Source organism: Athene noctua, chromosome 1 (assembly GCF_965140245.1).
Source record: "Athene noctua chromosome 1, bAthNoc1.hap1.1, whole genome shotgun sequence".
In the NCBI taxonomy this organism is placed as follows: domain Eukaryota; kingdom Metazoa; phylum Chordata; class Aves; order Strigiformes; family Strigidae; genus Athene; species Athene noctua.
This window is the reverse complement of record NC_134037.1, coordinates 190,850,317-190,866,631: the sequence shown is the minus strand read 5'-3', so window position 1 is coordinate 190,866,631 and position 16,315 is coordinate 190,850,317. Positions and strand designations below refer to the sequence as shown.

At 41.8% G+C, this 16,315-nt stretch overlaps 1 protein-coding gene across 4 annotated transcripts; it reads left to right on the top strand.

Moving 5' to 3' along the window:
- The first annotated feature begins 2,117 nt into the window (after positions 1-2,117).
- On the top strand, positions 2,118-15,620 carry NIPA2 (NIPA magnesium transporter 2). Of its 4 annotated transcripts, none has more exons than XM_074908211.1 (8): positions 2,118-2,384; positions 5,025-5,081; positions 9,813-9,871; positions 10,229-10,451; positions 12,076-12,132; positions 12,884-12,974; positions 13,613-13,773; positions 14,654-15,620. In XM_074908211.1, the coding sequence occupies exons 4-8, from the start codon at positions 10,313-10,315 to the stop codon at positions 15,289-15,291; spliced, it is 1,086 nt and encodes a 361-aa protein (XP_074764312.1). In that variant the 5' UTR covers positions 2,118-2,384; positions 5,025-5,081; positions 9,813-9,871; positions 10,229-10,312; the 3' UTR covers positions 15,292-15,620. The 4 variants fall into 4 exon arrangements, with proteins under 4 accessions (XP_074764312.1, XP_074764319.1, XP_074764326.1 ...); XM_074908225.1 differs by lacking the exon at positions 2,118-2,384 and adding an exon at positions 2,613-2,732; XM_074908218.1 differs by lacking the exon at positions 5,025-5,081.
- Positions 15,621-16,315: the final 695 nt, after the last annotated feature.

The following is a 16,315-nucleotide window of genomic DNA, read 5'->3' as shown; positions in this document are numbered from 1 at the left end:
CTGGTAATGTTTCCTGAAGTTGTATGGGTGGTATTTTTGCTCTTTGTCCTTTTAAACCTTATGAGCTCTTTATACATGTAATAGACATTAAGCCCTGAAAAACCCTGTCCGTAGCCTTGCAAAAGTAACTACACTAGCTGACCTCTCTTGTGAAATTCATTGAGCACAGACAGCCTGCGCTGCTGAGTTACCCTACAAGAGTGGGTTAGGTTAGGCAATTTACTGCTGTTCTGATACCTGGAGTTCTTTCCAGATACTCAGAAAACATGCCTGAAATACCATGCTGTGGTAAATTATTCGGAGATGCTTTGAGTATTTGTGTTACTGAGCACAACCCCTAGCTTTGAAGTAAAGATTTAATGATTTGTGGTGAATTGAGAGCACTTAAAACTTGTATTTTGTGTGAACAGATGACAGTATGTTAAGTAGAACTGGAGTTGAAGAAACAAGAGGAAGAGACTTAACAGATGACTGAAGTCCCACAAAGCGTCTGTAATGGTTAAATGAGTCCAGTTAATATTTTCAGGTGTTTATTCCCTTCATTATTGTTTTAGGTTGGTTGAGAGGTGGCTTTGAAGGGAGAAGTGTAGAAGCAGTGCAGAGCGGGAGAAAACTGAACTTCCTTCAGCCATTGTTACTGTTTAACTTAGCGACATGTATGTAGATGTGTTTCCAGCATTTGGCATGATCGCAGGCACCTTAATTTCTTTAGCTCCTTTAAACTTTGTACTGTTTTACATCCTGGTACATAGATGCTCCTGTTTATACTGTACTGTTTTAGGTGGTACAGTTAATTTTTTTTAATGCATTTGAGGAACTCTTTTCACTAGCTGTTGAAGTTTTTCAAAGACTTCACAGTTTTGGTATCTCATAAAACTCCGAAAAGCCAGCTTCCTACTGTGTAATTACATAGGTAATAATTCCATATTGCTTAGCGGGTTTTAGATATTAAAAATATATTTTTATATACACACATATATATAGAGCTACTTCAAAAGTACAAAGTTTGTGTTATGAATACTAGACTAGTTTTAAATTGGGGAATGGAATGTTGCTTTAGAGAATAAAATAGGCCTAAAGTTTACCCATTTGCTTAGAGTGGTGTAGAATTTTTCTTGTTGGTGACAGAGGGACCATTTTTAATGAGGAAGCACACAGCAGGTAGTGTGATGAGGCATAGTTTTTGTTATGGGTATCCAATGAGGGAAAGCCAAGATTGCTTCTCTGGTTTTGTTTCCAAGTTTAGCAAAAATGAAGCGGCTGCTTGTGCAGACCATGATAACATCTTCAGAAATCCTGAGGCATGATGGATAAAGAAGTAGAAACTGTTGCCACTGAGGGACATGACGAAACAGCCTGGTCCGATTTGAAAAGGCAGAGCTGTGTCTTCCATGCGGAGGTATCACAGGTCTTCTGGCAGGGTTGTCATCTAGATCTGACGTTACAAGTCAGCTGCGTAAAGCCTACTTAAATAGTTTCGAGGAAACTGAAGAGCCCTCTGAGTCTGAAGCTTGTTACAATTGTCTCAAAGACTTCTTCACTATAAGCTGAGGAGAAATATTTGTCGAGACGTACAGATCAATTCTACTTCATAGGAGATTAGTAAAACATGTAGTTAAGAACGTGGGACCTGAATTCAATAGAATAAACTACGCCATTTTCCCATCCCTGTGGAACGTTTCTTTCCCTTCTCGCATACGGTTTGTACGTGTTTCCTTTTCGTGAGAGTGTAAAAAACGGGTAACGTGGACTGAGGCGACAGGGCCTGGGGCAAGACGCGCCAACGGACTAGGCCGGGCTGGAGGGAAGCGGCGTCGCTCGGAGGCCGCCCGCCCCCCGCTGCGGGGTACGTGAACAGCTGCCGCTGGGTCGGGTAGAGCCGCTTCCGCGGCCCGGTGCTCGCCGTCCCGGCGGGGCGGAGGCGCAGGCCCGCGCTGCCCGCGGCGGGCCGCTGGGGGGCGCTGCGGGGAGGCGGCTGCCGGCCGCTAACGGCGCTGGCGGCTCCCGCGCTGCCCGCGGGGAGGGGGCGGAGCGAGGGCGGGGCGGGGGGGGACGGGGCACGTCACCGGGGCGGGGCGCCCGGCCCCGCCCCGCCCCTGCCTCGCTCTGGGCCGGGCCGCGCCCCTTCCGGCGGGCGCTGCCGGAACCAGCGGGCAGGGGGCGGCCGGGCCCGGGACGCCGCCCGCCCTCGCCTCCCGTCGTTGTTGCCCGCCGCGCCCCGCCGCCGGTTCCCCACCCTCCCCTCATGGCGGCGGAGCGCGCGGGCACCGGCCCCTCCCACCGCCCGCTCCGGCTTCCCCCTCCCCCCTCTCCTCCGCTTTGTCCGCGCGCGGCGGCGGCCGCGGGGCCCCTCCCGGCGGGGATGTGAGCGGCGGCGACCGCAGGTAACCGGGCGGAGGCGGGCGGCCCCGCCGGGGGGAGGGGGCCCGGCCGGGCGCGGGCCGGCTGAGGGGCGGGGGCGGCGGCGGGCCCGGCCGGCCCCTCGGAGGGCGGGGCGGCGCGGGAGGGACGTGGGGGCGGCGGCGGGCGGTGACTGCGGGCGCGAGGCGCGTCCGGCTTGGGACGAGGGTCCGGCCGCCCGGGGACCCCGCTGCGGTTCCCGCTGCGGTTCCCGCTGCCGCCCGACCGCCTTCCTGATGCAGCCTGCGGAGCGCCGGTGCCCGGGTGCCTCCCGCTCCGCCTCGGGTCCCCGATCCTGAGCCGCGCAGGGTCTTCGGCGGTCGGGGCTGCTGGTGAGGAGGGCGCGGCCCGGGGCGAGCCGTGCTTCCCCCGGGCGCGGCGGGGAGGGGCGGGGGGCTGCATGGCGGCCACGGCGCCGGGCGTTGCACCTTGGCCGCAGAAACCCCTGGAGACCTTCACCGTGCCGGTTTTTCCGTAGTGGGCAGCGTGCTGTGACTTGGGCTCTGCTGGCCGAGGTTAAGAGTACAGCTCGGGGGGGTTGTTAGGCTCTCTACCTGGGCGGATGGGCGGGTGATGGTCGGCTCCTTCTACCGGAGCTGTTGTACTTCGGAGGGGAGCGCGCGTGCTGCCGAGCAAGGAGCTAAACCAGTCTGTCTACCGTTTGGTTCAGGATTGAGTTTAGCCGAGGTTGAGGGTTGCGCGGCTTGGTTCCAGATCTACCTCCGCGGAATTTAGGAGCCCTGGCAGCACTTTAGTTTGAGTTGGAAAAAAGTAACTTTACCTTTGCACTGTAGTTCACAATGATGATTTGTGTTCCTTCTCATACTGTGAAAATACTGGCTGGTCTGGCGCTTTTAATTCTCTTTTTTTTTTTTTTTTTTTCTGATCTCTTTCAACCAGTTAACTTTGCCATTTTTCCAGCAATGTCTTTAACATTCTTTTTAATTAAAACATAATAAACGTAAGTCATCATGGCTATTTCTGAATGCTTTTGATGTGCCTCACTGTCTACAGTTAGGGGTTTTTTTTTGCCCTGAAACGTAACAAGTTTGCTGACAGGAAATTATTGCCTAAGTCTTCATCAGAATCATCGTATTTAGAGAACAGTCTCACTGATTCTGCTTTCATTAGTTATTAATTCTCAGGATAAAATCCCGACAAATAGAAAGCAGGTTATAGCAGATTAACTTCTAGCTTATGATCTTAAGTATGAAACTACCTGTCTTAAAAACTAAAGTTAGAACTTCCATGAACTTGCTCTGGTGACTCATGCTGCTGAGAGTGGAGCTAATATACTACGTACAGCAGAGATGAAGCACGTCATGTAATCTGCTCTTATCTATTATGATAGACTCCTAGGAAATACAGTCAATGCAGTATCAGCTATAAAACACTGTCTGTAGTTTGTGTTTAGTTCATGAATAGCACTCTCTTTTAGTGAAGATACTTCTAGTTTTATGTGAAAATGCTTTAACTGAAGGTCACTTTTTTATAGAGGATAATAACTACAAATAGCAAATACAAAGAATAAGATGTACAAAAATTTTTAGTGTGGCTTTTTTTTTTTCCCCCCCTCGGTTTCTTAAAATGGAATGCTTGTTGCTTTTTCATTATTAATAGAAATCTGCTATAAAGGATAAGTTTCTCTACAGTTTAACTAAAGCTATTAAAATAGGCAGCTTTAGAACTGTTAACATATGTTTTGCTTTCTGAGTACTTGTGCTAATGCCTCTGACATTAGGTTATGTATATGCATATACATAACTATCTTTTATAAACAATTTTTTTTTTTTTTACTTTGCTGGTGTAGAATGCAAATAAGTTTGCCCACTTGTTTAACTTCAGTAAAGCTGGAAAACTATGTCTGTATTTAGATAGACTTACAGTGCAAAACTGAAGGTACTTTTTCTTAAATAATGTACACAGAATCTTTGAATACAGTACGCATGGATCTTGGGTTTTTAAAGATGTGTGTGACTAAGTTTTGAACCAGCAGCTCTTTTAGTGTGCTGTATCTGTCCTTTCAGTGTTCTCTCTGTACCTCTGTTTTAAAAGATATGCTCGTGAGTTGACAGAACATAACTGACAAAAAAGACTTGGATTAAAGTTAGCTGTATTTTGGAGATTTTAGTAATCTTACTGAGACCACTAACTCCACCCTGGAGTTCTGTATATAAACATCTTCTAAAAACACTGTACCAAAGCCAGTAATTAAAACTTTGTATTAGTTTTTGTAATAAAAGTGCCTTAGCCTTAGCACTTAAGTCACGGAACAAAACTGGACTTGGATAGTATTTCAGTTCAGCTTTAGCATGCTACCTTCTAAAGAGTAGCTTAGATTGCAAATCAGTTTCTTTTGATAAATGAAGTGAAATCCAAAGTGATGAAATAACTGTAACGCTTCAGGTGAGACAGACCTAAGGAAGATCAAATTTAAAATCACACTGCTTTGTCATTCAGGTGTTTTTTTAAAAACAAAAATCCTCTCCCGTTTTAAAGTACAGGTGAGACAATGTACAGTTTTGTGCATCATGCATGAAAATGAGATTAACTTGAAATGATGGACATAATTTTTTTAGCTGATTTATTAAAATACCAATCAATAATTTTAACTTGCATTTTAGAAACCTAACATTGAAATATTTAAGAAGCAAATGCCTCTGGATTTTGGAACAAAATCGGTATGTATAACGAGCCTTCGAAAGACTCATCACTGACTATTTGCATTTTTGTTGTTAGGGAGTGTATCTGTTTCCTGTGGCTTTATGTCTGTGGAAGGGAAGAAGGGAACATGTAATAGTTAATGAGACACATAATAGTCAGCGTGCATTTTTTAAAAGGAACTTGATTCAACCCCTTTTTCTTCCATTAAAAGCTTTATGGCTAGAAGGGCATCAAATAGGTGCTATTTCAATGTTAGAAACATAAAACTTCTCATGGAGCTCTTGTAAATAAGCAGAATCAAAACTAAAATACCACAGAGCTGGGCTGGTGTATCAAAAGATGCTGAATGGCTGTACCTGGAGTAAATATTACTAATGTCTTGTCAAAACAGACCTTTGTTTAAAAATCCTTCCATGTGAGTGTCATACCTGAATCTTGTGCTGTTTGGTATTAGGGATCTGTCTGAAAGGACAAAGCAGTAAGAGCATCGAGCAGGGAAGGGTCACCAGTGTGTAAACTCAGATGAATATTTTCAGGAAACATTTCTGAAAGAGAGATGCTTTTTATAGGAGTAAATGAAAGTTATTACACCCAGGCAGGAATAATTTGCTATACAAATACAGTTTAGAGAACAGTAGTTCTGTAGAAAAGAATTCAGAGCTTATACCAAGAGAGAAGTTGGAGAATCAACAGTAGATGATTGCTCAGGAAGGGCAAAAAAACCCCACCAATTTCGGGTCGTATGAAAAGAAGTATAGTCTTCCACTGTGTTGTGGCAGCAGTAATAACTAGCTGGAATACTGTATGCGTCTCTGGGAGTTGCATTTCATAAAAAAATGGTTGACTGTTGGGAAAGGACCCAGAGGGTGGCAAGGCAGGAGGTGCCAAGCACCTGACTTTGCAGAGTAATGTTAAGATATGGGTGCAAAGGTAGAGGGAGTTGTATCTTTTCCATTTCCAGAGTGGACAAACGTTTGGTGGTAAAAGTGAAAATCTAGATATAGATCGTTAGATAATGAAGAGTTCCTAACAGGATCAAAGCATGTCTGCAGTGTTTGTGAAGTTTCCTTCATAACTCTTTCCTGAGAGAAGCTTGGCTGAATTGTCTGTAATGAGAAGCAGCACATGGCAAAGTGTTGAAGTAAATGGCCTGTTAGATCCTGTTTAGCTTAGTGACATCATCTTTTTCACAGTTAAGATCAGGTTTTAGACAAGTAAATCATTAATTCTAACATTTAAATCTTTTATCATATATTTAGATTACTTCTAGGAGAAAAGGCTGTCTACTGAACTCTTGAGGACTGGTGACCAAGTAGGCAAAGTTGGAACAACCCACTATATTAACTTACCCTGACTGTGATTATTGCTTCCATACAATGTACAACTTGTGGAAGTGATACTAATTTTCTCTGGCTGATAACTCCCTCCTACTTATGCTTATCTGCTTTTAAATATAAAATATGATTTCATCTCGTGACACCACTTTTAGTGCTTTTGAATATTTAGATAGCTTGTTTGTTACAACAAAAATATAACATCTTTTGAGCTCTGTGTATGTGTTGCTTTTGGGAAAAAAGGACTTTTGAGCAAAGACACAAAGAAGTCTTTCCTTGTGTTTTAGGCCAGAGAGACTGTATCTTATCAGCATTTGTGATACTTCTTGGTTATATCATAGAAATAAGCAAACAAACTTTGTGACTAATCCGGACTTGCTTATGTCCCGCTGTTTTTTTCAGAAAGCTTTTTCTCCATCTCTCCCTGTCTGATAACCTTCAAACTCAGTATAAGTTTCCTGTGTTGTCTGTCATCGTACTGTTGCACGCTGAGAGTTATGACTCATGATACTGGAAGATCCACAGGCCGTTCGTAAATGGGTGGCTCTTCAAAGCACTGTAAATGTTGTAGCTTCAGTGGTTAGGAAAATCTTATCCCCTCCCTACATATCTGAAATCAGAGCAGCAAACTAGTATTCCTCCATGAAACTGCTAGTCTTGGATGGATGAGATATTCTCTGTGTTAAAATCAGCTGTGAACTTGATTAAAGAACTTTTGCAGAACTACACCAAATACAACTAAACCACTGCTAGCTTTAACACCTGCATTTTCTGGCTTCTCTCCTGTTTATAACTTAGTACTGGCTCTGGCTGCTGGAATGGGGCAGCTTTGGTGTGTCCCAAAGCTGAAACTTGAGAGGAGTATTTATTCCAGAAACTGCTCATTTTGTGGCATTTTCTTATTTCCAAAGAAGATAATTTTTCTTGATGATATTTATGAAGACATATTAGTTCCTCTTATTTTACTAAGTCTTAAACTACAGATTTCCTGAAGGGTAGAACTTCCTGTGCCTGCTATTGCTTTGACGTTGAAGCTGTCATTTCTACACATACAACTTACATCTGCACTGTATGCAAAGTGAACCAAATCTTCTCAGAGAGAAGTTGGGTTCACCCTGACAGGGCGGCAGAAATGGTCAGCAAATGCAGACATCTTTATAAACAGGTGGAAGTATGGCAGTCCAGCCCAAACAGAAATAGGACTGGCTGTGTCTGTGAGGACAAATAAAGTTGGCAAGAAGAGCTTGGAATAATTTGTGTGAAGAAGCAGTTAAGATTTGAGTTGTTTGCAAGATTAACAAAGTGGTTGACAGAGAATCAACTCCTCTAATGTATTTGGGCCACGGGGGAGAGTAGAACTACTAGTTTTGAAGTGTAACATCCTTAGAGTGTTTTTAAGTCTAAATTCAGAAAATTGCCTGTTAGCCTGCAAGTTTTCGCCATTCTTCTGCAATCAGATTCTTCCTCTACTCTGAAGAAAAGCAGTCTGTGCTTCTTCCCTTGTCTCTGAAATGAAGGGTGTCAGGACGGGACTAACTGATGCTCTTCACCTCTGTCAGAAATGTTTTCATGTAGAGGAAGCTATGCAAGCTAGGCAGAGAAGAAAAAGTGGTTTTGCCAGTATGGTGAGTTCTGTTTTAGCAAAAAGCTACTCTAGTAAAAATACTCCCATTAGTAATATGACTGTAGTAGCAACTGTTTGAAACACAAGCTCAACAAAAGAAGCCCCCCTCCTGCAGGTGATGCTACACCAGTATCACATTTAGTATCAGCTGGAGCTGGAAGAGAACTCTTAGCTTGGTTACCTGAACAGCGTGACTTCCGACTGCTAGAAAAGATGGTAAGAGCGAACGGTTGCAAAAGTCCCTCGATGTCTTTTACTTGCATTTAAAAGATGCCTTTACCCTTCAGGGGACTGAAAGTCTTGCTTTGAATTCAAAAGCAGTGAAATATTTGATGCAGTTAGTAAGGTACCTCGTTCTGGTCTGTCTCCCACACTGATTTGTCTTTTTTTGGTTTTGATAGGTGATTTTGTATTATGCAAGAATCTACTTATTTTTAAAAGTTGCTAGAAAATTAAAGCAGACCCTTGCACTTCATTTGCTTAAATTTTTCCTACAAAATAAGATACTAAAAATTACTTTGCAAGGATTAAGGGAAGAGGATTTGAAAATTTTGAACTGTGGATCTTGAAGCATTTTGAACGGTGCTGTGTTGAGTGCTTATTAAATGGGACTGTTTTCCTACACTTTTTCACAGCGTAACTGAATGCAAGTTAGGGGATCTGTGTTCAGTTTTAGTGTTAACCTACCTGTAGCTCTCTGCTACGTTTTTCCTAGGCCTGTAGCAAATTCAAGACAGAAGCAGGAACATACAGGGAAGGGTAGTTTTGGACGAAAACAGGTTTTGAAGAAACAGATGCAGGAATTGGAACTGTGAACTCACATGGCAGATCAGAATATGATTTTATTTAGTCCTGTATTCCCAGTGGGTGCGTCCATCTCTGCCTGAGCATGAAAGAGGGTGCTGGACATTGCAGTGCCTTGACACCAGCATTGTACCCCTGCTTGGGGAAGCTGTATCTCAACATCAAAGCTGTGGAATTCAGATTCCAGTAAGCACTGAAATGGAAACGTTTTATCCTCTTCTTTCCCCCCTTTTACTTTTAAATCAAAGCTTGTTAATGCAACTTACATCATAAGCCATGCGTCTGAGTATCTGGAAAATAATTGCTTAGGGAACTAAATGCTCTTCTTGGCACATCTGTGATTGGTGTTTCCAGAAAATAAAAATTGTTTTATCTATGGGTGTTTTCTTCCTTTAGAACAGTTCTCTGTACTGTCATAATTATCAGTTGTCTTGAAATCAAAGGCTAAAATTAGTTTTTATTTCCCTTCATACTATAGAAAGGTTAATCACCTTGAAAATACTTCAAGCTTTTTTTTCTTCAGTTTTAAAGTTATTTGTAGAGATACCTTAAATTCAAAATCTTGTGTGTTAGATAGAATCCAGGATATCCTCATTGCAGCTGGTAACAGGAGAAAAGATGCACTGAAATAAATTTTCATGTTAAGCTGGAGGTTGAATATGTAAAATCTTGATTTCTAGCCTAAAAATTATCACCTTCTGCTAAGATGTTGTTGAAAGTCTTGCCTAACTAAATTTGAAGTCTTGGCAGGCTAGATGGAAGTTTTTAAACTGTAAACTCGTAATAGTTACTGTAGCTAAGCTGAAAAGATGCTTTGTACAGGTATAGGAAACTGTAAAATATATCAGCGAACAGATGCCTTATTTCTTGTTCCGGATTTGCCTGTTCGTTAAAGGATAAGTGCATGTGCATGCATCACAAGTTTGTTTTAGGGAGATTACTATATGATTAAACACCAATTTTAACGTTGTCTTTCATTTTTCTAGTGAGTTTATATGGAAGAAATGCTGTGGCAGTTCTAAAACTCTTGCAAACTGATATCCATGTAAGTATTGTCTGTTACATGGTGTGCCAGACATAGATTTGAGTGCTTATTGAAAAGTAATAAATCACACATCTTTAAGTTTTCCTTAACTTTTTTTCAAAGAACTTTTATTTGTTTGGGTTTCAGCTTTTATATGCCAGGTCAGAAGTCCTTCGTGCTGTGTTCAGACTTGTTAGTCACTCTTCCATGGTTCAAGCTTACACATGCTTCAAAGATAGCCTTTTTTTTTTTTCATTTGAAACACTCCTATCAGAGACCATTCACAGGAGAACTAGTCACATGAGCTATTGAGGATTTTCCTCCTTCCTACAGTATGTGTTTCTGCCAGTTTAATTCTGATGTGTTTATTTTGCTCAGGTTTCAGTGTTGCATCATCTTGTGTTGAGTAACAGAAGTTCTACTGTTCATTGATCAATGTGAGAGTCTTTAGTAGTTTACGCAATGAGCCAAACTCGTGGGAGATATGACTTCTGTATTGGTCTGGTGTTGGCTATGAGCTCCAGCATTTTCATTGGAGGAAGTTTCATCCTGAAAAAGAAGGGCCTTCTCCGGTTAGCTAGGAAAGGCTCCATGAGAGCAGGTAAATACATGTTTAAGAAACTTTCTGATAGTTGAGTTTGCTGTTTAACAGAAGATTACTAAACTTACGATCTTGTTTTGACTTTTTTTGTTTGTTCAGGGTATTTGAAACTTAAAACATATAACATATGTTTTTTTTCCCTCTGGTGTCATACACCTAACTCTGTGTGATACATGCTATTTAATTTGCATGTAATGCTCTCTAGGGACACTTGCTGATTCCTTCACATGTCAGTTAAATCTGAATTGTACTTGCAAATTGAACTTGGAACCAGCACTCTTAGCTACATCTGTGCTCCTGAATGAGTGAATCTGGGAGAATGTTAACTGTGTTTGAGTGTCAGGAGATTGTTTTAGAAAAAATAAAAATCACATGTAACAAATAGTGCTCCTTAGTGGTTCATACCGGAACCAGTACTCTTTAATAACTTCATCAATGACATAGACAGTGGGACTGAGTGCACCCTCAGCAAATTTGCTGATGACACCAAATTCAGTGGTGCAGCTGATTCACTGGAGGGAGGGGATGCCATCCAGAGGGACCTGGACAGACTTGGGGAGTGGGCCCGTGCAAACCTCGTGAAGTTCAACAAGACCAAGTGCAAGGTCTTGCACATGGTTGGGGCAGTCCCCAGGATCATGCAGACTAGGGGATGAAGGGATTGAGAGCAGCCCTGCAGAGAAGGACTTGGGGCTACTGGTGGATGAAAAGCTGGACATGACCCAGCAACGTGCACTTGCAGCCCAGAAAGCCAACTGTATCCTGGGCTGCATCAAGAGGAATGTGGCCAGCAGGTAGAGGGAGGTGATTCTCCCCCTCTCTGCTTTCATGAGTCCCCACCCTGGAGTACTGTGTTCAGCTCTGGGGCCCCCAACGTAAGAAGGACATAGACTTGCTCGAGCAGATCCAGAGGAGGCCGTGAAAATGGTCGGTGGGATGGACCACCTCTCTTGTGAGGACAGGCTGAGAGAGTTGGGGTTGTTCAGCCTGGAGAAGAGAAGGCTCTGGGGAAACCTTATAGCAGCCTTCCAGTACTTGGAGGGGACTTAAAGGTGGAGAGAGACTTTCTACCAAGGCCTGTAGTGACAGGACAAGGGGCAATGATTTTAAACTGAAAGAGGATAGATTTAGATGGGACAGTTACAGCATCCTCAGATGATTCAGAGGGTTGAATCAGAATATTTTTAATTTAGTACCTTTCATCTCTGTTTCTAAAAGATGGTTGATCTCAAGTAATTCATGCTCCCTGGTTTGTACATGTAATCAACCACATAAGCCACACACGATTTCCACAAAGTAGCATTCTCATAAGAGACACAAAACTTGGCTTTTCATGTCACTATAATGAGTTGAAAGATCTGTTTTTCAGGGTAATGCAGATGCAGTGCCATTTCTATTACAAAAGAAATAAACTATCTAGTTTTCAGAGTAGGCTGTAAGAGATATGCATGTAGAAATGAGATTTTATTTCAACCCCTCTAACTATAAAGCCTAAGTATCAAAAGGCTGCCCATGTTTTTAAGGGCATGGGCTGCAAAAATTATTTTGGTGATGTCATCGGTGACAGGGCTTACTCTGTCAATGTATGTTTTTAGTGGAGTAGCAAACATTCTTTCAATTTTAGGTCAAGGTGGTCATGCGTACCTTAAGGAGTGGCTGTGGTGGGCTGGACTTCTTTCAAGTAAGTATCATAAATATAATCTGCCCTATATAATTTCATTAAATGACTGTACCACAGGTGGCACAGTGGTTACAAAAAATGAGCAAGATGGGGATTCTGTGATGTAAGGTAATGCTGTCTGGTGATTTGATGAGTGCAGCTCTAATGATTTAATAGAACATCTCTCACACCAGAAGTTCTTTCATTAACTTAATTTTCCTCTTTGGGCAGTGGGACGAGGTAGACTTCAGACTTCCTGGTTCTCTTTGCTAGCATATGTATTTTGGTTTTTGTTTTAGCAGAGAACTGCTTAGATGTACAAGATTCTTTAGAGGGAAGCATATTTTGGGATGATGTCTATTTTCTAAACTTTTTTTTTTTTCATTGCTTAAACTCTGGATTTACTGGCTGTGTTCAGGTAACTATGGCTTAATGTATGCATTGCTCTGTATCCTGCTATTGCAGATTTCTCTATGCAGAAGTTCATGACTGAAGTTGGCAGTTTGGGGAGCCACAACACAGACACCAAAATAAAACACCTTCTAATTTGGCCGAATTAATGTTAATACCTGTTTTGGTCCCCTGGCCTGTTTTTAAGATGTAGTAATAGGGGGTTTGTAGCATTCTAGTACTGCTAGCTGAATGCTATAATGCGAATCTTCCATTGTTTCCTTACCGCATGTTTGTGTCTACAAGAACACTTGCACTGATTCACAGGTGTGTTGCGCAAGACAGTGTAACTCCTTTTTTATTACTATTTATTACTCTGCAGTGGGAGCTGGCGAAGTAGCTAACTTTGCTGCCTATGCTTTTGCACCAGCTACGCTAGTGACTCCTTTAGGGGCTCTCAGTGTTCTTGTAAGGTAAGAAACACTAACAAACAGCAATGTGATGTCGGAGAGAGAAGTAAAATATTTCTTTAGAAATGTGTCGCTGAATTATGCTGTAACAAATGTGGTTTGTTCTTAACTATACATAAAGTCTGCTTATAAACCTCAGGAGTAACTTTTAAGTTTCTCCAGATGTGAAGCAACTGTGCTCTAAAAGGGTTCTAGCAATGCATCTATACCTTGATCTGTAAAAAGTTGCCATCTGCTGCATTTCAAAAACGTTGTATACAACAGAGTAGTATTTAAATTCCTAATTAGAAATAAGATTTTTGTCTTGTAAAAACTATTTTTACAAGTGCTTAGATACAGAGTTTCGGGGGAGGCAGCATAAAGAAGGGGTTTGGGGGAAAGATGCCAAATATTAACAGGTAGTTCTATCCATGGCAAGTATCTTGAGATAGAAGAGCAACTATGTAGCTATTCTAAGTAAGTGCTCAATTAGTAGATTCATCATAACAGATTTATGGACCTTTAATATGTGTTCTTGCTCACCAAAAGCTGCACACTGCATATGCTAGTGACCTGTACAGTCAAAGCAACCAGGAAGTTGATGAGCAAATGAATGAGATATTACTAATTCCATGTTTGCTGGTGCATTTTTTTCTTCTTAGTGCCATTCTGTCATCCTTCTTTTTAAATGAAAAACTTAATCTACATGGAAAAATAGGGTGTTTGCTAAGTATACTGGGATCAACTGTGATGGTAATTCATGCTCCACAAGAGGAGGAAGTAGAAACTTTGAACGAAATGTCCCACAAACTAGGTGATCCAGGTAAGAAAAATGCTGGCTTGATATGTAGGCAGCCCATCATTTCTTTATTATAGTTTCATTACCGCTGTTTTCAAGTTCCAGGAAGATAGCCCATGCCTGCTTCATGGTGCCAAAACGAAGTAGATTCAAGTTCTGTGATATAGTTCCATAGGGAGCTTTGCATGCTGCCAGTGAACTCATCTGGCCTTGGACAAAGTGTCTTGATGTGAACCACAGAGATGACAGTTTAAACGAATGCAGCAGCACCTTCTATAATTAGAGTTTTCATTGAAGTGTGTCAGTCTCTAAGCCCCCCCCCCCCCTTTGATCTATCCTTAAAATGAAAAAGGAGATACTGTGTTAAGTGTCTGCTGAGAAATGTAATCCTGAAGACAAGCTCCTCTAGATGAGGCACTCACAAATAGATCTGCATAATACTATATATACAAATACAAATCCCATTTTAAACATGAGGAAATAGCCAGCACAGAGATTAAAAGCTGATCTTAAGGAATGACCCTATTATTGGAAATCTGCCACTGAATGTAGCAGCCTGCCAAACTGTACCTGCCTAAAGAGCATTCAGACACAAGCCTGGATCCAGTGGCATCTACACCTCAGCAGGTCTGTGTGGAAGGCAATATAGGAATCTCATCCTCTAGTCATCTTGCTGATGGACTGGTAAAGGTAATATAATGTGCCAGAGTTTCATTCTTTGTTTTAACTAACTTGCTCTAAAACCATTTTAACTTTGATGTTGGAGAAACATCAAATGAAAAACATCCTGAACTCTCCTGTTTAAGCTGAGCCGATCACATTGTTAATGTTTTCTTGGTACCTCTGGGATGCTTTTGACATTGTACATAAGTAACAAGATTTTCTTTCCCCCCCTCAACCACAGGTTTTGTGGTCTTCGCAACTCTTGTTGTCATTGTGTCTTTAATTCTAATATTTGTGGTGGGACCTCGCCATGGACAGACCAACATTCTCGTGTACATAACAATTTGCTCTGTAATTGGAGCGTTATCAGTCTCCTGTGTAAAAGGTTTGGGCATTGCTATAAAGGAACTTTTTGCAGGAAAACCAGTGCTGAAACATCCCTTGTCTTGGATTCTGCTGCTAAGCCTTATTGTCTGTGTGAGCACGCAGATCAACTATTTAAACAGGGCTCTGGATATATTCAACACTTCGGTAGTGACTCCAATCTATTACGTGATCTTTACAACATCTGTTTTAACTTGTTCTGCCATCCTTTTCAAGGAATGGCAACACATGGTGGCTGATGACATTATTGGCACCTTCAGTGGCTTCCTGACTATCATTGTGGGGATCTTTTTATTGCATGCCTTCAAAGATGTTAATTTCACCCTAGCAAATCTGCCTGTCTCTTTGCGGAAGGATGACAGAGCAGCAAATGGTACTTTGCTGAGCACATACGACTGCTTTAATCATGAGGAAGAAAGTTCTGCCTGTCTAGGTGAAATACAAACCACAGAGAGTCTCTCAGCCAGGAGGAATGGAAGTCTGTCAGCCTTCTGAAAATATCTACATGTTACTTAAGGAAAGAGCAATTCTGTAACTCTGGAATTTTTTTTCTGCTGTGAAATGTCTGAGCTTGTCTGGAAAATCATATACTTTTTAACAGTCTGTGTAGACAATCGTTAATTTTTAAGTTTGATTAGTTTGGATAAAGAACACTGAAGGACTTTTTTTTGCCTTATTTTTACTTTAAAAAATACTAAAATGACCTCAGACCACAGTTGGTTTTGTTGCTTAAGTTATGTGTAAATACTTCATTTCATTCTTCTGTTTTAAGATGTATTGCACTAATGACAACTTTATCAAAAATAAATTGCTTTATTTCTGCATTGGTGGTAAAAAGATTGAAGTGACCCTGGATCCTTTGTACTTGATCCCTGACTGAACACTGAGGGACTGTAAACATACTCAGAGAGGAGCTGTCCCTGTTTGTAAAAGAGGAAAGGGAAAGCTACAACCAAGCAAGACATCCTTTGAAAGTACTGCTTAACTACAGCTGTATGCTAAACTTGCATCCCCCCGACCTTACCAAATAGCATAATTGGCTGGCACCAACAACAAGGCAGGAGCTCCTGCCATGCCAGGTTATGCAGGAGGAAGGATTGGAGTTGTTAATAGTAACCAAAGAAAGCTATTCCCTCTTCTGTAGAAGAGGTCAGGTTCTGTCTCTCTGCTGTGCTGCCCTGGCACAGTAGAGCTGTGCTGCGTTTTTGATGTTACAGCTGCAATTCCCAGAACTGTAGTTTTGTTTACAGTAATGGTGTCACAGCCAGTAAGTTTTTTAAAAAGGGCCAAAAATTGCAACATAATGTCATTGCTTAAAAAAGGGGTGAGACAGGTAGGGTGGTAATTTAAGTTTGCAAAGGCAGAAAATAGTGATAAGCACATTTTTACTATAGATGTGAAGGTTAGAAATTATTTGGGACAGAAACAACCAGTTACTACTGTAAGGTGTCAGTTTTAGGGGTTTACTGTTTAAGAGTATAATTATTACTAGGTCAAAAAACAGTTCCCACCTCTGCAA